Below are 24048 nucleotides of genomic sequence, written 5' to 3' on the forward strand. Positions count from 1 at the left end.
CTTTATTGAATCCCAGTAGTGGTGGAGGGCTGTGGCTTGGAAGATACATGGCTTGGATGGATGAAAGGAAGAGCTGCTGGTCTGGTGGAGGTTGTGACGACTGAGGAGTGGAGCCTTGCTTGGTGTCCTGATGGATGGCAACCGGTGACCAATGGTGGAGGTGAAGCTGGTAGCAATCCCAGAAGGGGTCACACATAGAGCATAAATTGTTTTGCTTAAGGCTTGGCTTAGAGCTTAGCATGAGTCAGTACTCTACCGCAGGAAGCAGACAGACTGACGTCGGCTGAAAGGTGAGGAGTCCTATATAAAGGCTGCAGGCTGATGCGCTGATAGATGGCAGGTGTGCAGATCATCCCTCGGTAGAAGTTAGAGGAGGCCAGGATACTAACAATTTCTGCTTGTTTTTTACTGCCATTCTAACTGGCTGGACACACCCGATCCAGTTAATCAGCCTTGATTAGGGCAAGGAAATCTGGAAATCATGCAGACACACAGAGTTCCTCAGCCATGAGGTACAACTACTTGCTACAAAAAACACACTAGTCACATGCAATGAGAATTTTTTTCTTCAACATAAAGCAGTCTTCTGTAAAGTGGAGTGCACAAAGAAAACTGACAGATGCATTTCTGCAAAAATAAACTGCATCCACTGCTACCTCATATAACTACCATTTGGGGGAAGAAATGGCTCTGCCAACTGTCAGAGCCACTTAATCACCTTGAAAAAAAACAAAAAATGTCTTGTTTTTAATCCTTTTAACTCTTTTACAATAAAGCTTTAACTCCAGTGTTGACATTCTTTCGACTGTCTTAGTCTTCAACCGTTTACGCAATTAACATAATTCCAGTGGATTCTGAAGTGAACTAAAGCAGCTTTGAGCTAATATGCAACACATTTTACAGCAATGAGGTGCTTATACAATCCATCTAAATCGGCTAATTCTGTTGTGGAGAAGCCTTGTGCCGATATTCAGCACTTTAGTTTGTAAATGTGTAGGATATCGGTGCAAAGACGATATATAATGCCATTTTTATGGCAGAATCCGCTGATTCAGGTTGACTGTATGATCTGTCGAAGAGTTATAGTATGTCATAGAGCGAGTGTTATTTAAAGTGTTTCGGGCGACATCTCCAGTGTTTAGCAAGGTTTAGCAGCATACCAGACACACTCAAACATTTTACGGGTTAAACACTGATACAACGAACATTGTCTTGTGTTGTCTACTGACCCATGTGCTGGCCTGCCTGGCTCGGCACAATCCAAGATTTCCAAAAATTACTCTTGCATGTAATGCTGATAAAACGTCCCAAATCAACTGTTTCAAAAGTCATAATCACTTTCAATTTAAAGTTGAGTGTTTTTGTGTGTGTTTGTTTTGCACTTTCAATAGCAGAACCACAAACATTATTTAGGTTTTTTGCAAACCTGAGAGAGTTGGGCTATGTCCTGGAGGTCATTCAAGATGGAGGTTACAGTACAGAAAGACATCTGTAAACATTCTGTGCACACAATGTAAATATTTCAACAGATTATAGCACAGGCTTTGCAGCTCACCCTCCTTTACAAGAATTTACAGAATTCTCAAAAATTCTCTGATGCCTGATATAAGAAGTTGCTCTTTATGTAGTGCTATAAGACAACCTTTGTTGTGAATTGTTTTTTTTTTTTTTGTTATTGTTAATGGGGAAATGGTAATGTGTAAAAATTGAATTCTCAAGTTTTCATATAAATTTGTTCAACAAAATGAAAAAAATTTCCATCAAGAATCATTTAAACCGTGACGATTTTACTCTTTGTCTGCAACGTTGCCCAAATGCGGGTTTAACGTGCAGGCCTGTGTTGATGGTTAATGATTGCTGGAGGGAAGAAAATGTCACAGCAATGGGAATAAATGTCCGTTATACTGGACAGTTGTTCAAATGAAATTATGTCTTCTGTCTGTTTCTCTGCTGCCATTCCCTAACCACCGTGAGTTGCCTGCCGGTGTTGCTCAACTTCACCTGCCACAAAAGTATCAACACCTGCTTGTCGATTATTTGGAGATAAAACCACCACTGCTGGTAGCTGCACTGCAGCCAAACAGCACTCTCTGCGTTCTAAATTTCTGTCAGTTTGTACTGACTTGAAAATGTTCCCACTTTGAATAGAAGAAAAAACACAAAAACTATCATATAACTCCTGATTATTGATTGATTGATCTACTACCTTTTTAAAGGGGTCAGCTTTGGCCAGTAACACTTAATCCGTTGCTGCTAAAATGACACCCCCAAACTATCAAAGTTAATAACAAATAAACCCAATGTTAACCAGAAATGCAATTTTACGAGGACTCTTTATGTCCTCCATCATCAAAAAAAAAAAGGCTGCAAGAACACATTATAAATATAGGCAAGCCAGATTGAGATGGTTTGAGTATATTCAGAAGAGTCACCCTTTTTATGTTTGGTAAAACATGCCAGGTTTGGAGTTACCACGAAAGAGGCTTAGAAAAAACAAAAAAGGATGTTCATGGATGATTGGTGTGAGGGGTTACATAGAAATGGTTGATTTGCTATGACGACAACTCCAGTCAAAGAAGTAGTTTTTACTAGTCTTGGTTAAGTTTGAACAATAACACTGTTCATTTTTACAGTTTAATTGTGTAGTTAGATTTTGTGTTTTGAATGTGTTTTTAAACAGCACCATGAGTGTGGACTGGGTGTCCAAGCGGGGTCACTGGGCTGTCTTTTTTAAAATCTAAGCTCATTAGTCACATAAAAAAAAGTTTTCATTTGTTAATTCAAATACGTTTTTGTGAAATCTCTCACTTTTGTTGTTGTTGATCTTTCGGCATGCCTTCAGGGGTCGCCGCAGTGAATCAGCATTCACTTATTTGCACCAGTGGTTTGGCAGAGACTTTTACACCAGATGCTCTTCCTGACACAACAGTATAATTTATTTGGGCTGGGGACTGCACAGGGAGACCCAGACTTGGGGCCCCCTGTGGCTACACAGTTAGACAGTAGCGTGAAGAGTATTGGCCAGGGGCCCAAAATGAATGAAGCTCATCACGCCCCTGGGAAACAAACCCTGAGTTCCCATGCACCAGTTTTACATGCAACCAACTAGGGTTGTGCCGATGGACGATATCATCGTCCATCGTGATGGGTGACTGACATCCCGATGGAGAGACCACCATCGTGATGCCACGCCCCCGCCACGTTGCGCGTCGACACCATAAGCCGCGGTTACATGTACAAAATATCTTGATGGGATCAATGGTCGGATTAGAATCCAACCATGTACATGGGCCCAGAAAAATGTTTTCAGAATATAAAAACGTTCACTAAGGTCACACTTTCCGTCAGAATAAATCATCCGCACATGCGCAGTAGGGTTTGAAAACCGGAAGGATAAGCCGAGCGGCTTTTTTTTTTTCAAACTTTATTGAATGTAACAATTCAATACAAAACAATGTTAAACAGCGCCGAGCGGCTATATACATTGACATGTCAGCTGGGTAATATACGAGACGATCTTCTAAACGTGCCTTTAATAATGTTACGGTTATTATGAAACACCTGTTCGCTCATCATTTGAATTTTAATCCGTGTGGTCAGTGCTTTTTCTGAACGAAGCCAGGATTAGCAGTATGCTAACACGGGCTAACAACATTAGCTTTGGGTGGTGCTACTTGCTGGCTGCACGTAAACATGTAAGAATAACATCAGCCTTTATTTAGTCGGGACACGACTGGAAACACAAATCCGCGTGATTGTTTGAATGTTTTCTAAGGACTGAGCGACATTTCTGCTTTGAAGCTCAAACCGCTGTGTGTGCTGACGATCCGAGCTGTGCTCAGACACACACTTTTAGACCCGGTTCTGAGTTCGGTTGCTTGTACCCCTAGAGCTGCGGGACGGATCGCAGTCTTAAATCTCCCACACATACTGCTCATGTACCCCCCCCCCCCCCCCCCCCCCCCCCCCTTCCCATCAAACACAAAGCTGTAAATCCGCCCTCCGCCGGTCCACTTCACTAGTGAAGTGCGGGAGCGGACTACTTCTTTTCTATTTTGTTACTTTTTTTGTTAAAGTCACCTCCCTCCGTTTATACTGGATCAAACCAAACACAGCCATCATAAAATTAGTCTTTATGCGGATGACATATTACTGTTTTTAAGGAATTTACATTCTGTAAATGAAACAGCAATGATCATAAATGAATTCTCCTCCATATCAGACTATTCCATTAATTGGAATAAGTCTGTTTTATTACCACTCAACAGGAATATGGAACAAAGACTCACAATTCCAGTTAAAACAGGAAATATCAAATATCTGGGTATCTACTTTTCCCCCAAACTATCAGAACTGGTGCAGCTAAACCACACCCCATTACTGAAAAGCATACAGGACGATCTAACACGCTGGACCAACCTGCCTTTGTCACTTATGGGCAAGGTAGCCACGGTTAAAATGAAAATCTTACCCAAAGTTAATTATCTCTTCTCAATGATTCCCACACAACCGCCATTAAAATGGTTCAAAACATTAGACTCATCCATATCAAGCTTTTTATGGAACAACAAACCTGCAAGAATTAGTCTAAAAACTTTAAAATCTGCAAAAAGCTGTGGAGGATTAGAACTACCTAATTTCCACAAATACTTTCTTGCAAATAGATTACAATATATCTTAAAATGGTTAAAAAATAATCCAGAAACCAACTCATGGTTAGACTTGGAACAGGTGTTATGTGGAAAGATCAACCTGTCACAGCTACCATTTATTAGCCAAACAGTTAAAAAACAGGATTGTTTCAAAAGCATTAATATAAATGCCACCTTAACAGCCTGGTGGGAATTTCTCAAAATATCAAAATCATCAATTCAACCGTGCAAAATGACACCCATCTGGAACAACCCGGACATCCTTATTAACAAAAAAATGATTCACTTCCCAGCTTGGCAAGCAGGGGGCATAAAACAACTAGAGCACGTAATTATTGATAGAAGATTCATAACCCCCCAGGAACTTCAAGACAAACATGGAATAAATAACTTCTTGGAATATCAGCAACTTAAATCAAGTATTACTAAAAAGTATAAAATTAAAGACGACGATTTAAAGCTACCAGATGTAGTTACCACTCTGATTAATTTTTCAATGAATAGAACTCTCTCCAAAATTTACAAACTTTTATGTAATTTAGATAACAATATTGCCCTTCCAACAAAAAAATGGGATGCAGACTTGAGCATCAGCACAGATGAAAGCTTCTGGTCAGAACTTTGTCTAAACACCTTTAAACTGACAAAAAGTCCAAATCTGCAGCTAATCCATCTCAAAACTCTTCACAGAATTTACTACACTGGACAGAGGATGTTCAAGATGGGTCTCAGTAACTCAGACATTTGCGAGCACTGTGATAATAATCTACCCGACAGCTACATGCACGCACTGTGGTTCTGCACTCCTGTCCAGGCTCTCTGGCAGCAGGTATGTGCCGATTTATCAGTCTGGCTTAAGGTTTCAATCACTGCCTCACCGTCACTTTGTGTGCTTGGTGACATGAGTGCCATCGATATAGAAGAAGGATTAGCATCTATCATTTTCATAACTCTTTGTATTGCCAAAAAAACTATTTTAATAAATTGGAAAAACAAGAAAAATATAAACATAAGTCAACACAGAAATCTGCTGTTTGATCATATCAGCTTGGAAAAAATGTCAGCCCAAAGCTCAAGTAACTTTGAAAGAATTCAGTCTCTCTGGTCTCCTGTGGTTGACTCCATGACTTAGGGGGTGGAGGGCTTGGTCGTCGCTGCTCCTTGCCCTTCTGCCGTGGTTTGGGGTGGGGGTCGGGGCTTCCGGTGCCTGGCGGGGGCGGTGGGGGGCTCCGTTGGTCGGGGGGTCGGGTCCGGTGCCTGGGTGGGGCGGGCTGGGGCGCTGCGTGGTCCTCTGGGCTTGGGTGTGGGGGTGCGTGGTGGGGGGGTGGGGTGGTGGTCTGGCTTGGCTTGGGGGGGTGGTCCCTTTGCCTGTGCTGGGGGGGGTTGGCGGGGGGCCCTGCTCGGGTGGGGGGGGCCCAGCGGCGCCGGATGGGCTGCCCATCTGCACCTGGGGCTGGGATCGGCCCTTCCCTGGCTCTGGGACGGGACGGGACAACCCTCTCGGGGCCCCCGGTCGCTCTGGGTGTCACCCGCTTCGGCTGCGGGGTCTGGGGTGGGGTGGGGTGGGGGGCTTGTCGGCCCTGTCCTGTGGGGGGGCGTTCTGGGGGGGAGGGGGGGCCCATTATTAGTACGGGTCGGGGGGGGCTAGCGGGTCGGGGTCTCCGCTGAGGCAATCAGTGGTTGCCTCGGCCGGTTGGCCTCCTCGGTCCCGTCGAGGCCTGACCAGAGCTCTTCTAGGGCCGGCGTCTGGGGGTGGGGGCCTGGGCTTGCTCCGGGGGGGGGGCGACGCTTTCTGGCTCCTCTCTCTCTGTGTGGGGTGGGTGGTGCCGGGCCTGGGGTGTCGGCGCCTCCGGGGGTGGGCCCCTGGGCTGGGTGGCCCTGGCCCCTTTGCTGGGGGTGGGCTGGGGGACGGCTGTTTGACCACCGGGGGACAGTCTACCAGCTGTCCCCAACTTACCCCCTTCCTTATATAACCTCATATTAGGGTGAGGGGGTGGGGGGTCTAGCCTGCGATGCGCCTTGGGGGGGGGGCTACTTGGGAGTGGCCCCCCTCCTATGGTTGCCGTATGGAGTGGGCCCCCCCTCTTTCGGTTTTATTTGCACCTTAGACATGTAGGGTCCTTGGTAGGGGGGGTGCTTGGACATCACTGCAAGCAAGCAGCAGATGTCCTCCTGGCACCCTACCCGCCAATTTTAACCGCACCTTAGACATTTAGGGCCCCTTGGTGTGGAGGGTGAGGGGACATCACTGTGAGTAATCAGGAGATGTCCCCTTAGTGCCCTACTCGCCAATTTTAACTGCACCCCCCTTAGTACACACACCCCTCCCCCTTCAATATATACATTCAAACATAAACACACACACATGCACACAAACACCCTCTCAAACACCCATACACGCACACACATTTTACAAGGAAGGTGGGACCTGGGTCCATCTGTCCCCTACCCCTTCCCTGGTGGGGGGTGCGGGCCCCTTGGCGATGGCGGCCGTGTCCCTTGGGTGCCGGCTCCCTGGGCCCGGCGGTGCTCTCTCCGCACGGTGGGGGGGTTCATATTACACCTGAGCCGGGGGTGTTCGTGTCCCTGGGGGGTGGGTCCTGGTCCTTGCCCCTGGACGCTGGGCCCCGCCAAACTTCCAACATGGCCGAGCCTGGTCGGGCCATATTTATAACATCCCTTGTGGGCCGCCCTTTTTTCCCCGGGGTTCCCCCCTCCTGGGCGGGGGCGGCGGGCCCCTGCCTTGCTCCTACCTGGACCAACCGTGGGCCGGGTGGGTGGCTGCCTGGAGTGCGGAGCGGGTCTCCCTTGGGGGGTCCTGGCTCGTACCTGGGGTCGGGGCGGGGGGATGCCCGGAACTCCTGGGTGGTGGTGGGGTGCTCGTCTGGGGCTGTGGGCGTCCCTCTCCGGTGGGGCCCTGCGTTGGGCTCTTCCGGCGCGGCGGGGGGCTGCTTTCCTGGCTGGGCTGGGGCGGCGCTCTCTTTCCCTCTGCGCCTCCCTGCTCTCTGGCTCTGGGGGCCTCGCGGCGGTCCTGCTGGCCCTGGCCTGGGTGGCGGTCTTGGTCGCCCGGGGGGCGGTTGTTCCCTGCCTGTTCCCGTGTGGCGTTGGGGGGGCTCCGGCTGCCGCTGCTGCTGCGGCGGGGGTATGGGTGTGGGGGTGGCTGGGCGCTCCTCCTCCTTCTTTTCACATTCCACCATCCATTTTAGAAGAACATAAACACTCACCTGAGCACAGGTGTTAGCTCACCTTTGCACTAATAGTTTGCATGATTGAATGAATGAAAGATTTCACACTAGTTGGTTTAAAGGCATAGGTATGCGTTCGTGAACACTATCTGTTTTGTGTGCATGTTGACATGTGGACATTTTTGCGGCTAGCAGGTGTGTTGATAATATTTGAGTGTGTGTGAACAGGCCCCGCCCTTTTTGTACTACATTTGAACCGTACCGTAACGATAAACAACCAGTAAACCTGCCTGCTCTATGCTGCTTCATGGTCTTACCCCCCTTCCCCTCCTATTATCACCCTCCTACCCCCCCCTCTCTCTAACGTCCCTCTCTCTTCTTCCCCTCTTTCCTTTTCCGTCCGGTCCAACACCAAAGATTTTCAAACATGATTGAAATTAATAAAGTTTGGCCTCAATTACAAAAGGGGTTTATTCAGACATACCTTTGGTTTGTCTGAAGATGAATAACCCCTCTTGTTAAAATAAAATATGTCCAACACAAGAGGCCCTCAGCTCTCATCTGTTTGCCTAGCTGTTGGACAGGACAAGTTAAAAAAAAAAAAAAAAAAAAAAAAAAAAAAAAAAAAAAATACTGGATCATCGCGGATTAGTCATTAGTTGGGAAATAAAATGAAAAAAGCAAAAAAACGAATAGCAGTTATATAAGAACGAAAAAGGTAAAAATAACCCCCCCCCCCACGATGTCATCGTCCATCCAGATGGTTGACGGCAAACATCGTCAACGGCCAAATTAGAGGACATCGCCCAACCCTACAACCAACTGAACCATCGTATGTCAGAGTTTGTCTGTGGATTACTTTAACTCCCCATTCCATGCTGTGGCATGTCAGCTTCTGCTATGCATTGGTGCATTAATCTCATTACTCTCCAAGTGTAATGCTGGACTGTGACGCTGGATGATGTTATACCATCCAACACGACAGAAAAAGCGTACCATGAGCAGTGGGCACACTCTTCGACTCAGTTATATGAAGTTAGATTTGTTGCAAAACTATTGTCTGTTCATAAAAAGGTTTTGTACTTGTAAAAAGAGATTTGTATGTCAGTAAAAATGTTTGTAGTTTTAGAAAAGTTGTCCGTCCGTATAAAAGTTCTGTACCTGTAATAAGAAATTTGTGTATCTGTAAGACTGTTTCATAACTAGAAAAAATTAAAAGTTCGGAAAAAATGTTTTTTTGTTCGTGTGTGAAACGGCACACACATTGATCTACAGTGACAAAACCCAAAAATACAATGCCAAAAGGTATCATCAGAATACCAGAAACTAACAATACTTTTTCTTTAGTTGCAATATAGTAATGAAACATATCAATCATCATATTTCGGGTATCTTCCGCCTTTGGTCTTTCTCTTTCTCCCTTCATGTAGAACAAAGAAACTTTTTTTTTCTTCTTGCAGGGATATCATGCATCAAATTTATTTTAATTTTCTTTCTACAGATATGAAAGATTTATACAGACACACAAATCTTTTATTACAAGCACAAAACCTTTTCACAACTGTCCATCATGAAGACACACCTGCACCTGCACTCATCTGAAGATGCGGCCACTCCTCTCTATGACCCTCTACAGGCCCAGACAACCCAGAAACCTGCAGTAATGTATGGTACAACCCACCTGTGCGGATGAAAGTCCACCCTTAGCCCTACAGTTAAGGGAGCTTTCATTAAATTAATGCAATGGAACAGTATTTTATTTATATTTATGAAATGAAAATGTTATTTTCGTTGCATAGTGAGGTCTTCACATAAACATGTATATATATGTTCATATAATTTTTAAATGATTGCAAAGCTGGAAAATCTATATTGAAGTAGAGGGCTTTTTGAGGACACAGAAGAGTTACTGGAAATGATTCATGAGAACTCAAAGATTTTTTATCTTTGTTTTTCACTTCTTGAAAAGTGACTGAAATTCTTAATTAAAAGAAACAGTTGAAAATGTTACAATGTTGATCCCTTTAGTCTTAAAAATATATCTAGCGAAGAATGTAATGATCTTGTTAATGATTTTATTACAGACTTTTGGAAAACTTTATTTATTTTCCGCACAAGCAACGGGTGCTGCTGTGAACTACTACCTTTCACCCACATGATGCCACAACAGTAGCTGCGTTTCCATTGACTGAAAAATCGCGCAAATTGGATTTACGATAAGTTAAATAGAAAAGCGACAATTTTGAAAAAACTCGTATTTATATATGTATCGAAATTAACATATCTCGCAAAACTGCAATAGAAGAACTTTTTTTCAAATTAAATTAGTCAGAGAACGATGGCAATGCGTTTCTTGGTAGGAACTGGCTGCCTAGGGCACTGCACAGCGGGCACCACAGAAGGTCACACAGCTCATCAAACGTTGAGCGTGTCATGCAGAACTGTTGGATCCACAGCTCCTCTGTAAAATCACCAACCACGATTTCCCAAAACTGCTTCATCCATAGCTGCTCCCACATTAAGGCCGATTTATACTTCAAAGCGATCTGTCATCGCACCAGTCGCATCCACAATCGTGTGGTCTAGTTCATACTAATGTTGCTTGGATTTGCTTTGCTTGCAAGAACTGTGATAAACTTCTAAGTGGCATAAATGACATCCTGCTCATTCACTTGCTGCGTCTGCAAATGCCCTGAAAAAGAGGAAGGTGGTATGTCCGTCCACTAAGCAGAAACAGGCGTGAAACAGGGGTGAAAAAAAGAGGCAAATTGCATTATCTAATAAAGAGAAATTTATCTATATGAGACATAAGTTCCTAAGGTCTTAATTTTTTCAGTTAAGTTTTCATCATCTAAAGTGTTAAAAAGACATTTTTATTGACAGAGTTGATCCATAATGGCATACTATAGTTGATCAAAAATAATTTCAGGTTAAAAGATGTGATTGCAGTACAGGCGAATAATTCCAGTCGTGGGTGACGTCACCAGCAGGTGTCACATTCTGCAGCGACTGGGGTGTTGATGAACGCTAGTGCCGTGGCAGAATTAGGAATGAATGAATAAATCTGTTGTTAGACATTGTTTACATTCGTTGCCATGTTTCTGAATGTCTTACCGCATGAGTTGGTTTGTTTTTATTTGCATAATGGGAACAGTGCAATTGCGATGTTTTTTCAACATTTCTAGAATTCATTAAATTTGCGCATATTTGTAAAGTAAATCCAGCTAGTGATATGTGACACACCTTAAAACTAAATCATACCCTAGAGATTAGCTGAATTTAGGGCCTTTCATTAGTGAAAACAACGCAAAGTATGTCTAAGTTTTACAGTTAGCTTAAATCTATTTCCTCCATCCATTTAAATAGAAAGGAAGACAGAAAATCATTAAAATGGGTTCTTCTTGGTTTTGAGGCCAACCCCGGTTTTAAAGACCTACTCCGATCATCTTAGATCTATTTTAAAAGCATTCCCAGTAGTCTTTTATTCATGAGAATAGAAATTGTGTTGCTTTCTCGGAAATAGTTTCCCGCTTTGTGCATTTTCAATGACAAAATTAAGCTATTTTTAAAACAGCATTTTTTGTCTGCTCTTCATTCACAACAATTTGAATAAAAAATACTCAGAAATGCAATTTTAAGTTTAGTTTTCTTTATATATGTTCTCCATCATCAGAAAAAAGCAACAATAACAAGTTAAAAATATGAAAAATATGTTTTTTTTATGGAAAGAGTTGCCTTTCCGTATTTTATGGAGTATAATTTGCACTTTTGCGACAAAAGGGCTTCAGAACAAATGCGCCATGATGTGATGCTGTGTTCAAACTGAACGTGGTTCACGCGTGAAATTTGTATCCACTGCCTCTTACAGTGTGCGTTAAATTCAACGCTAAATGCATCTCCAAAAAAGGATTAAAAAAACTAGACGCTCTTGTCACCTGTGGGGGAAGAATTGACCTATTTACAATGCTCGGAAGACACGGATGATGTTGACACTGATCAGGTTTATTTATTTTGACGAATGCTGCAAAAGCATCGGTAAACACGTTGCCACATCTGGGTTCATGTTTTTTTTTTTTTTTCCGGTGATCTTAACCTTGTACTGTAGGAGTTGTGTCTGAATGATGGCGCTGTCAGCGGTACTTCTGTGTCTCTGTAACCCAGTTTGATGACTTGCTGTCCCACATTAATGCGAGGATGGAAAACATATAAACAAGAATAATAATGTCTTAATAAAAATAGGTTAAAATGTCATTAAGTTGAGGAGAACAATCAGATTCTTGATGGCGCTTCTTCTTTTGAGTTGCTGTCAGTATAGCAAATACTGATACACACACCTGCAGTGCCCTCTAGTGGTTGTTAGCGGGGAACAAACCGCTAAAGGACAAAGTTGTTAGTGGGAAAAACCAATATATGAGTCTGTATTTAATTTTTTTGGGATTATTTGGGGTTTAAATATTTTGGTTTACGTTGTGATTCGTGTCAATGTTAGTCAAGTCAGATGCCTTCTTGTCTGTTGGGTGAAATCAGGGGGACAGTGACTGAGAATGAGTTTTTGCTTCATAGACACAGCTCTATGTTGTCTAAGATCTCAACAATTAGACATAACCTGCTCTCATCTGTCATCGTTTCTAATCTCTCCTGCTCCTGCTTTTTCCTTCTGGTGGCTTTTGCTGCCTCTGTACATTTTTGTTAAAGTGCTCTCAACACCATTGTACCTCTGGGATAAATGCTGATTTAATTTTTTTTTCTCCACTTCCCTTACAGCCCAACTCTTACCTCCTTTACTGTCCACATTGTTTCCTATTGTTTCTGTGCTGTGAAACCCGGGGCATTTCTTTTTTCCTTATTTATCTCTCCATCACCCTCTCTGTGTTGTCCAATAGACTCCATTTCTACCTTAACCTCCGCTCTGCATCCTCATTAGCTCGATAGTTTGTCCTTGCCCTGTGTTTGGCGCTTTGTCCTGAGTTTGTGTCGCTCGAAGCAACCGCTTATACAACTAGACCTTGGCTATTCAAGCCTTGTGGTGAACTGAGACTCACACATGCACTTGAACCTTCAATCAACCCAGAAAGTCCTTAGCATTGCACTGTGTCTCATCATTGTACCTGCAGCTTGTGAACGTAAATCTGTGTGTGTGGGGCTGTCTGTGTGAATTAGTTTTCACTTTACACCATGTCAGGGAGAAATAGTGTGTAATGCACTCTCAGCAGATAACTGGTGAGGAAAAGTGCTGTTTCTATTGCGATTTGCACACACCCGTACACACAAACACGCACACACATACACAAACACACACAAGTCGCCGATTTTTATTTGATGTGTAAAAGTTATAATGACAATTTAGTCCAAAGACTTTTTCTCTTTTACTTTCCCGTCCACCAGTTTGTTCTCTCCTCTGTTTGCCTCTTTGCATCTCATTGTTGTGTGTCCTGTGCACATTTATTAAATGTCTGGTTTATTAATGAACTGACATCCACTTTGTTGACTCATTCTCTCTCTATTCTCAGCCACTCTTTCTTCACTAAGGGTAAAAAGGGCAAAGATAGTTTTCACTGTACTTCTTTTTTTTTTACCCAAAGATTCAACAAGACAGAAGAATAGAGGTGGAGCTTTTTATGATTGCAAAAGACCAGCCAGTGTTAACCTTCCTTTTTACAAGAAGAGTGTTTTGTTTTGGCTAAATAAACCTGCTAGTTCCTAAAGCAAGCGGCTTAATGGGCATCTGCCTATTATGGGATGTGACTGTGGAAGTGGTGGATGGCATCAAGAAATGATGTTTCTGCTAAATGCAAAAGAAAATTCAACATTTGAGTACAGCACAGCTGAAAAGTCTGCAGTGGTTGAAAAATCAATTTTTAAAGATAAGGTAGGCTACATTTTACTTGATCAATAATAAATTATTTCAATTAGGACTGGCTAACACTGCTGTGTTACTATGTGCTACTGTGTTTATTTGATTATGAATCACAATTTCATTTTTTTTTTTTTAATTCAATGGGATTTGAATAAATGTCATTATATTTGTCAAATCTTTTTTTTTAACCTAAAATTTTATTTTGTTTTGAAAACTGTTTTCACAAGTGTCACTTTTAGCATTACTGTATTTTTTTCGCACTATAGGGTGCACCTGATTATAAAGCACACTGTCAACGAAAGGTCTGTTTTCAAACTTTTTTTTTTATATCTGAGAATGACTGATTGAGATGTTACAAAAAAAAATGTTGGTAGTTGTCACATACCTGAATGTGTGAAATTTGTTCTCCACATTTGACCCCTCTCCCGCAGGAGTGGTGAGCTGCATTCACAGTCGCGCTCAGGAACCATGTGGTGATTGATCATATTTAAGGACCCTGTCCACACCTCTGTTACATTTACACAGGTGCTTCATCTTCTTTCCCAGAAGAAAGATAAAAAAACAAAGCTCAAATACGGCTGAGACTATAAAGTTGCTGAGACACAGACTGGTTTCTGCAACAAAAAGCTGTTGTTTGTTCCTGTTTCTGATACTGCCTTTGAAAAATGTTCGAGAAAACACAAACTAAACTTAAGTTTTGCTTTTATTTTATATGGGAATCTTTTTTGGTTTATTAAAATGTATTTTAAAAGTGGAATACCAAAACATCAACACCCATTTGTCTTAACCGCCTTCCTCAGCTAAGTCCATCCTGACCATCCACCCCTCTGTGGTCAGGACTTTTCAGTGGCAATCTGCCCCTGAAATGCTGATCAACACAGCTGACAGTAAGAAATCTGAAAAACAGTTTACTTGATGCGTCGGCAGATTATTTGTCATTAAAGATTTTTATACTGTCTGCAAACGTAATAAGATAATGGGGCTCATATCCAGTTTTTTGCAAGCAGATTAAGTTGTCTAAATGGCATGTTTCTCTTTTAAGACTTTTAAGACATCAAGTTTACTTCAAACATGGTTAAAAAAATAAACAGGTTTTTTAAGGTTTAAAGGCTCTGCTTTAGAAGCTTTAAGTTTAAGCCCCTTTCTCTTATCATACTGTAGGATAATATGATTTGTGTGCCTTTTGCCACTTCACAACAGTTTACATTATGTTCTCACTTATTGTGAAAGCGGGAGGTGCAGTTTGTTGCCCACTTTCCCTCCTCTGCACAGCTAGCCAGTTTCCTGCAGGAAAATAATGTTCTGCATGGTCAAAATGTTGATTTCTAGATATACAGCCCGACTCATTAGATTGCAGTTTGATCATTTTGGGCTTTATGAGTAAAAGAGTAAAAGAGGTGGCTGTTGTGGAGCAGAAAGTAGCAAAGATCGATGAGGATGTCGTGAGGAAGAAATTGCAGGGGAAGAAGAGGGGAAAAGCAGTTGGTCCTGACAACATACCTGTGTGGAAAGGAAGAGAAGAAGCGGCAGCAGAGTTCCTGCTGGACTGTTTAACAAGATCTTGGAGAGTAAGATGTTGCCTCAGGAATGGAGGAGAATTCTAGTACTCATTCTAGTACTCATTTTTAAAAAGGGAGACATGCAGAGTCATGGAAACTACAGAGGAATAAAGCTGATGAGTCACTCAATGAATGTAGTGGAAAGAGTAGTGGAAGATAGGATGGCATCAGAAGTCAACATTTGTGAGCAACCGTAGGTTTCATGCAGAGAAATAAAGAGATACAATATTTTCCTTGAGGATGCTTCTGCAGAAGAACAGAGAAGGCCATAGAGAATTGCATTTCCTCCTTTCAGATTCAGAAGAAGTCTGTGACAGGATACAGAGAGAGGAATTGTGGTTAATGAAAAAGACTGGAGTGGCAGAGTAGTGTGTTAGTATGTTGTTCAGGACATTCATGAGAGCTGTAGGACTGTGGTGAGATGTGCTGTAGGTGTGACAGAAGGTGGAGGTATGACTGGACTGGACCCTCTTGTAGGGTAGATGGACAGACTGGCAGAGGAGACTGGACAGGAGAAAAAAAACTTTCCATTAACCTAACTCAATTAAAATCTTTTGTTTGCACTGAAAAACAGCTTGGAATTCCAATGCTTGATGGAATTATTTGTGGTAACAAGACTAAAATAATATAATGTTAAAGACTTCGTCACATGCACCCATATGGGGGTTGACCCGCACAGGTGCCGCAGGTTTTGGGGTTGTCCAGGCTGGTGGAGGGTCCTAGACAGGAGCATCTTAAGAGGAGTGCAGGTGTGTCTTGAGGCTCATGGGGCCACCTTAAGGATTGTTATGACAATGGAATTTATCATTGTCATGCTTGTGGTAAATGTATCGGGATGTATTTGTAAGGAGAATTGTGTCATATGAAGATCTAGAACTTCTTACTCATGCTTTTTTATCTGCACGGCTAGACTACTGTAACAGTCTGTTTTACTGTCAGAATAAGAAGGAGCTGTCTTGTCTGCAGTTGGTCAAAAACTATGCTTTTAGAGCAACTTTTGACCCGCACTGAGAGAAAAGATCACATCTCCCCTATCCTCAAAGCTCTTACCGCTTTCAATAAAAAATATTAGTGCTGACTTTTAGGGCCTTCCATGGTCTAGCTACTTCATATGTCTGTGATCTGATCGCCCCCTAAAGACCATCTTATGCACTGAGGTCTGTGGATCAGAAGCTGTTGATGGTTCCTCTCACACGCTTTCGGACCAGAGGAGATGGATCCTTCCAGGCTGTTGCTCCTAAACTCTGAAATGAGTTCACGTTGTCCCTGCGTTCCCTGGACTGTGAATTCTTTTAAAAGCCAGCTCAAAGCTTTTTATTTGCAAAGCATTTTAACTGAAACTGTTTTTATTTGGGCTTTGGATGATTGCTTTACGTGGTACAAGTTTTTGTCTTTTATGTTTTTTTATTTTTTTACTTGTGATGCACCTTGTTACTTCTGTTCTGTGAAAGGTGCTGTACAGTATAAATAAAATGTACTTACCTTCTTAAATTTGCACACACATATGATGTATGGATTGTACAGTACAACAGCACTGTACGCCACACACTAGTCGTTACTAAGGTGCGCCCATTGGGTCCTTACTGACGGCGTGCAAATGCTGCATACACAGGGTGTGTAGGTGTAGGTACCTTTAGGATGCCTGCACAACCTATGCTCTGTTTGTCTAATTTCCTGATTTCTAACAGTCAGGCTGCACAGAAGGAGTGAGCTTCTTCCACTTGAACAGCACTAATGGGTTTCTTGTGCAGGGCAGGGTTTTGGGGTTAAAAAAAGAAAAATCCATACAACACCTACTTCACCCATAACTTACGTTATATGTCAAATAAGTGTTTGCTACAACCTGTTGCCCTCAGCGTATCCGTAAAAAAAAAAAGTGCATGAGCATTTTCTTTCTTAACTGAGTGGTCTACGACAACTTTGATAATTCATGTAGGCCACCTGTGTGCCCCGTACAGTTTACCCATTTTTTGCACACAGACAACCTGTATCCATCTGTAAGGGCAGTTGTGACTGTCAATTGGTGTGTTATAATAAGCTGTTTTTTTTTCTCTGCTCTCCTTCACCTCTATCCCTTCTTTCACCCACCCTGTCTTCCTTGTCCTCCCCATACCCCACAGCCTCATGCTATCCCCCCTCTGTCAGGATCACGATGGCTCGGTGGCGTGGCCTCAGACTTCGTCCTGTTTCTCTCCCTCCCAAGGCGTCGCTCAGTCGCTGCGCTGCCGTCCTCCGCCCATCAGTGGGAGCAGTGTCGGCCCCAACCCCACATATTACCATACTGTGTATGATGTCCAGGTGGAGAAGTTCAGTGATGTGCCCTTTTCTGGTGGAGAAAGCAACACTGAGGATCAAACAGGACAAGGATCCATGTCCCTCACTACCAGCAACAATGACCCAACAGTGCCACTCATCCGCAGGAGGGGGGGAGTGGTGGATTACAGGGATGTCATCTTGGCTCATCAGGCGCACAAGCTGCACAATACACCACAGGCCAAGAGGAAGCAGTGGGAGTGAGTACACTTATCACTGTTGTTTTCTACTTTTAAGTCACTCTTGAGCCAAGGCTGAACCAGAATTCTTCTCTGGCCCCCTCCGGCTTCTCCCTAGCCCTTCAAGCGGAGAGTTATGGAAAAATAGTGTCTTCGAATTCGGGCTTTACTACCACTGATGATGTCATCAACAGTCGCCTGTGAGCTATGTTATCGGATATGTTACCGGATATCAAGAAACAGGAAAACGTAGGAATATGGCTGATCGAATGATGATGTTTGAGTTTTGATGTTTGAGTTTTTTCAAATAGGCAAGGCAAGGCAAGGCAAGTTTATTTGTATAGCACAATTCGTACACAAAGTAATTCAAGGTGCTTCACAAAACAGAAAAATGCATTAAAATCACAATACATCATAGAAATAATCAACATAAAATTTACTTTAAAAGAAAAGGAAGAAAAAAAAAGATTTAAAAAGAAAGGAAGGAAAGAAAGGTACAGATAGGACCTTTCAGTCATATACACGGCTAAACAGAAATGTTTTAAGTCTAGATTTGAACATGAACACAGAAGAGGCCTGTCTTACGCCTTCAGGGAGGCTGTTCCAGATTTTAGCTGCAGAATATTGAAACGCTGATTCCCCTTGTTTAGTTCTGACTCTGGGAATCAACAGGAGGCCGGTCCCTGAGGTCCTCAGAGTACGAGATGGTTCATATGGCACTAACATGTCAGAGATGTACTTTGGTGCGTGGCCATGGAGAGACTTGTACACAAGCAGAGCTGCTTTGAAGTCTATTCTTTGAGGTACAGGGAGCCAGTGCAAAGACCTGAGCACAGGACTAATGTGATCATACTTCCTGGTTTTGGTCAGGACTCGAGCAGCAGCATTCTGGATGTACTGAAGCTGTTTTACAGCTCGTTTGGACAGGCCGGTGAGCAGGCCGTTACAGTAGTCTAACCTACTGGAGACAAATGCATGGATAAGTATCTCCAGGTCTCGCTTTGAGATTATGTTTTTGATTTTGGCAATGTTTTTCAGGTGGTAAAATGCCGCTGATGTTACTGACTTGATATGGCTGTTAAAGTTCAGGTCAGAGTCCATGATTACCCCTAGATTTCTGACTTGATTTGAGGGTTTAAGAGACAGAGAATGAAGGTAGCTGCTGACAATTTCTCTTTGTTTCTGTGGGCCAAAAACAATAACTTCGGTCTTGTCTGAGTTTAGCTGGAGAAAGTTGTTCTGCATCCACGCGCTGATCTGTTGGAGGCAGTGGTTGAGAGAATCCACCGGCCCATATTCACCTGTTGTCAGTGACACATAGATCTGAGTATCATCTGCATAGTTGTGATAAGATATGTTATTACTGCGTATTAACTGCCCTAGTGGCAGCATGTAGAGGTTGAACAGAAGGGGTCCCAGGATCGATCCCTGGGGCACACCACAATTCAAGCCCATGTAGTCTGAGACACAACTCCCAATTTCAACAAAATATTTCCTGTCTTCTAGATAAGACTTGAGCCAACTTAGGGCAGATCCAGAGATGCCAACCCAGTCTTGGAGTCTGTGCAAAAGGATCCCATGATCAACAGTATCAAAGGCAGCGCTCAGGTCTAGCAGGATTAAGACAGAGACTTTTCCATCATCAGTGTTCAGGCGGATGTCATTGGTTACCTTGATAAGAGCAGTTTCTGTGCTATGATGGGGTCTAAAACCTGACTGGAAAACATCAAACAAATTGTTTAATAAGAGAAAGTCAGTGAGCTGTTGGTAGACAACTTTTTCAAGGAATTTTCCTAAAAATGGCAGATTAGAGATAGGTCTGTAATTATTCAGTACAGTGGGATCAAGACCGCTCTTTTTCAGGAGGGGTTTAATGACTGCAGTTTTTAAGGCCTCTGGAAATACGTCTTCAATGTTCAAATATTTAGAAATGTTTTATGATTAGTATGAAGCAGATCCTCTATTGCTTCATGCCAAATAATCTTTGTTTGAAATTTTGGACAGACATCATCATCCAGTCAGAGATGTCCAATCCAATCCATTATTATTATTATTATTATTACTACACACTTTATACACTTTTATGAGGCAGACTTAAACATTTTTACTCTTTTCTCTTGTTTAAACTCTAAAAGTTTAAACCTTCACAGAAAACTAGGTCATGGAACAAAAATATTCATTTGCATTGATTGATGTCTACAGCCAATCAGAATGCAGAGCACATTGCTGCTGCAAAGAAAAGACATGCAAAATTGCACTGTAAATAATTTTTAAAACAGCGAGACCACAAAAGGTTTGTATATAACCAGTACAGGACAAAAGTTTGGACATACCTTCTTGTTCAAAAAGTTTTCTTTATTTTCATGACTACGAAATTGCAGATTCACACTGAAGGCATCAAAACTATAAAATAACACATGTGGAATTATATACAAAACAAAAAAGTGTGAAACAACTGAAAATATGTCATATTGTAGGTTCTTCATAGTAGCCACCTTTATGATTTGATTACTGCTTTGCACACTCTTGGCATTCTCTCGATGAGCTTCAAGAGGTAGTGACCTGAAATGGTCTTCCAACAGTCTTGAAGGAGTTCCCAGAGATGCTTTGCACTTGTTGGCCCCTTTGCCTTCACTCTGCGGTCCTCTTCACCCCAAACCATCTCGATTGGGTTCAGGTCCGGTCACTGTGGAGGCCAGCGGCCTCATTTATAAACGTTGCGTTCGCACAAAAGAAGGCGTACGCCACTCTCTATGCAATAATTGATATTTATAAAAAGCAAACTGTGAAAAATGTGCGGTCCTTCACGCAAGCTCCGACCCAGGCGTACGCACAAAAATGGGTGAAATGAGAAATGGCGACACCGTCGGCAGATGGAAGAAACGTGAAAGTGAAAGTAAAAATGACAATACTGCCTCTCATAAATAACATGAAGACTTCACAAAGCAAGTCTTACAATTACAGTTTTTCTCAGTCGCTTTAGTACAATTCTCAGATCAGAATGAAATTCCCAAAACTATTTGTTCAATCTTCACATCATGATGTCACTTGTGCACATCATATAAGCAGTTTCTCACTTCTTTGAACAAGTTGCAATTGCTTTGGTACATCCATGCAAATGATTATGTACAATTCTCTTCTCTTTGCTACATTATCAATTGTTTATGTCATGTTGATCAAAATGTATCATATAGTTCACTGTGCAATAGTCTTCCTCCTCAAAACACCTAGTCATTAGTTCATCGAATAAGTCATTAACTGCAAAATGGTTGACCAAGTTGTCATAATTTGACAGACATATTTCGCTGCATTGCAAGAGAGGATATTCGCTGTGATGTGGATGAGAATTTGTGGCCTAACATACAGGAACGACAAGAGGTGTAGGAACACCACACCAATTCCTACTGCATGGCCTGTACTGTTGGACAGAATATTGTCCTATCTCTCTTTGTGTTACTGTTTGCAGTGGGTTTTTTCTATGTTGGTATGACATGGTCTGTCAACAAATTACAATATGAACAATAAAAGTGTAAATGTGAATCTTGTCCAGTCTCTTGTAATCAAACAAAAAAGGTGTAACTTCCATTTTACAATAATTGTCATCCAAACTTTAGCCATAGTTTCCATCAGAACCTCCCTCTAAAGTACACAGTTATATTGACAACATGACTAGTCTTGTTCGTAGACAATGACACAAGGACTTGACATTCTGATGGCACTGACATGTTCAATGACATAAAGACTTAGTTTGGAGAGATGAACTAAAGATTTTGAGCAAGTTACAGGCTTTTGCAAGAAATCCATAGTGTTTTGCTGTTTGTACAAATTGTTTTGAGAAATGCACACACGTATTTGCAAACTTCAATTCTGATCTGAGAATTGTACTAAAGCGACTGAGAAAAACTGTAACAGCCTACATGAACACCCGTTTGATCGATCAGCAGTGAAACAAAAAAAAAAAAATCAAACGAAAATTACAACAGAAATTCAAATGAACACATATTTGCAAAAAGAAAAGTGAAATATGTTCTGCAATATTGGCATGTTGTGCAATTCATCCTCAATGTGTCCGTCTGGCGGAGCAGATATAAGTGCAATTAGATAGATAGACAGACAGACAGACAGACAGACAGACAGACAGACAGACAGACAGACAGACAGACAGACAGACAGATAGATAGATTAATTGTCCACTGGGGAAAGTTGTTTTCATAGTAAAACGTTTCTTCATAAGCTACGGAATTATGGTATTCATGCACATGCCTTTAGTTTGTTTTATTTTTGATAAAACAATGTATGGCGTATGTCTCATCCATTCAGAAAGCAACAAGAAATTACATTAATTACATTTGCGCTGAACAATTTCCCATTTCCACGTCGATTATTACCGACATCTGTAGCTTGTCAGATGCAATTAAATGGATGGAAATAAAATGCCCCATCACAATGCGTAATGACGCACAATGGCTGATCTTGCGCTCTTAGAAGATGTGGCGAATGGAAGAATTTGGAGTGAACGCATCTTTAGTAAGCAAGAAGACTTTCGGCAAACAAGGACGAGTGGCTTATTAGCCAGTTCCGACTTCCTCGAGCCGTCCTGTTGGGCCTCTGCGGGCTTTTTATTTCGGCCACGGTCCGAGGTTGTGAGGCTACAGCATTTACGGCGTCTGCCACCGTTTGCCACTCAAGTGTCTTTTTGGCATTAGTAATGCCCACACTGTGCCCTCCAAACAACATTTTTCCGAATATTTCTTTGCGTACGCACGTCCTGTGTTTCATCCGTACGCCAGTTTTTTTTAACGCAAATCCTACGCAAAGTTTTATAAATGAGGCCCCTGGTCATCTGGCGCAGCACCCCATCACTCTCCTTGTTGGTCAAATAGCCCTTACACAGCCTGGAGGTGTGCTTGGGGTCATTGTCCTGTTGAAAAATAAATTATGGTCCAACTAAACGCAAACCGGATGAAATAGCATGCAGCAGCAAGATGCTGTGGTAGCCACGCTGGCACAAGTATGCCTTCAATTTTGAATAAATACCCAGCAGTGTCACCAGCAAAGCACCCCCCCCCCCCCCCGTCCATTCTTCACAGTGGGAACCAGGCATGAAGAGTCCATCTGTTCACCCTTTTTCCGTTGCACAAAGACATGGTGGTTGGAACCATAAATCTCAAATTTGGACTCAACAGACCAAATTACAGGTCTGGTCTAATGTCCATTCCTTGTGTTCTTTAGCCCAAACAACTCTCTTCTGCTTGTTGCCTTTCTTTAGCAGTGGTTTCCTAGCAGATATTCTACCATGAAAGCCTGATTCACACAGTCTCCTTTTAACAGTTGTTGTAGAGATGTGTCTGCTGCTAGAACTCTGTGTGCCATTGACCTGGTGTAACGGTTTCGGTTTCTTTGTGTTTTGTTCCTTGATTTCCTGTTTTATTTTGTAGTATTTCCTACTCTGTTGTTGTTTCGAGTTTTACCCTTCCCCATCAGTCCTGAGTGTTTCCACCTGTGTCTTGTTGCCTTGTATGTATTTAAGTCCTGTCCTTCCCTTCTTCCTGTGTTGGTCCATATTGTGTCGTTCCCCGGTTTAGAGTTTTTCGAGTTTCGAGTTATGCCTGCCTGTTGCAGAGGTTTTGTTTTGTAGTTTCGAGTTTATGTTATTAAACCTTCCATTCCCTGCATCCTCCTGCCTCCTCTCCTCTCCTCTCTGCGCCTGGGTACTCCCTCATCCTCTCCCCGTAAAATTATGGACCAACCCTACCAGTACCCAGCAGGGGGGACCTGTCTCTGGTGGACCCCTGGCTCTTCCCAGATCTACAGGGACTTCAAAGGGGGGGTCGACCACATCACCGCCGCCCCCATTCTAAGTCCTCCCCTGTTTCCTGGTTGGACCGAGACGTTCTCCGGCATCAGTCCTTCCTGGACCCTCTGGACGAGGATTTTCGGCTCTGGGAGGACTTTTACGGGGTGGATGAGGGGGTCGAGACCCAGTGGGCCTTGAACTGCCCCCAGCTCCTTGCCTCCATCTTTGACAGGGGTCATCTAGCAGTGAAGGGGGGACGCCGCCGACGTCGTCATCGCCGCCGCCCTTCTCGACGTCCCGTCCTGGTTTCGGAGGTGAACCTGGAGGCACCCCGTCCGGTTCCAGCTCCGAGGAGGGTACTGGACCCACCACGCCCCGTTCCGGCTCCGAGGAGGGTGTCCGACCCACCACGACCCATTCCGGTTCCGAAGAGGGTGCCGGACGCACCCCGTCCGGTTCCGGCTCCGAGGAGGGTACCGGACCCACCACGCCCCGTTCGGGCTCCG

The 24048-nt window shown here is 43.0% G+C and overlaps 1 protein-coding gene across 28 annotated transcripts in view; it reads left to right on the top strand.

The window, feature by feature from the left end:
- Window positions 1-24048, top strand: part of cacna1ab (calcium channel, voltage-dependent, P/Q type, alpha 1A subunit, b) — a 255351-nt gene that overhangs the window by 7337 nt on the left and 223966 nt on the right. For all 28 annotated transcript variants that reach the window (XR_013653298.1, XM_078940252.1, XM_078940306.1 and 25 more), the window contains exon 2: window positions 17374-17766. Coding sequence is in view for 27 of the 28 variants with exons in the window: in XM_078940252.1 (XP_078796378.1) it covers window positions 17378-17766 (389 nt within the window). In the remaining variant the exon portion in view is untranslated. The remainder of the gene's footprint in view (window positions 1-17373; window positions 17767-24048) is intronic.

The sequence above is a fragment of the Oryzias latipes genome, chromosome 1, assembly GCF_053564925.1.
Source record: "Oryzias latipes strain Hd-rR chromosome 1, Olatipes_Hd-rR_3.1".
NCBI classification, from domain to species: Eukaryota; Metazoa; Chordata; class Actinopteri; order Beloniformes; family Adrianichthyidae; genus Oryzias; species Oryzias latipes.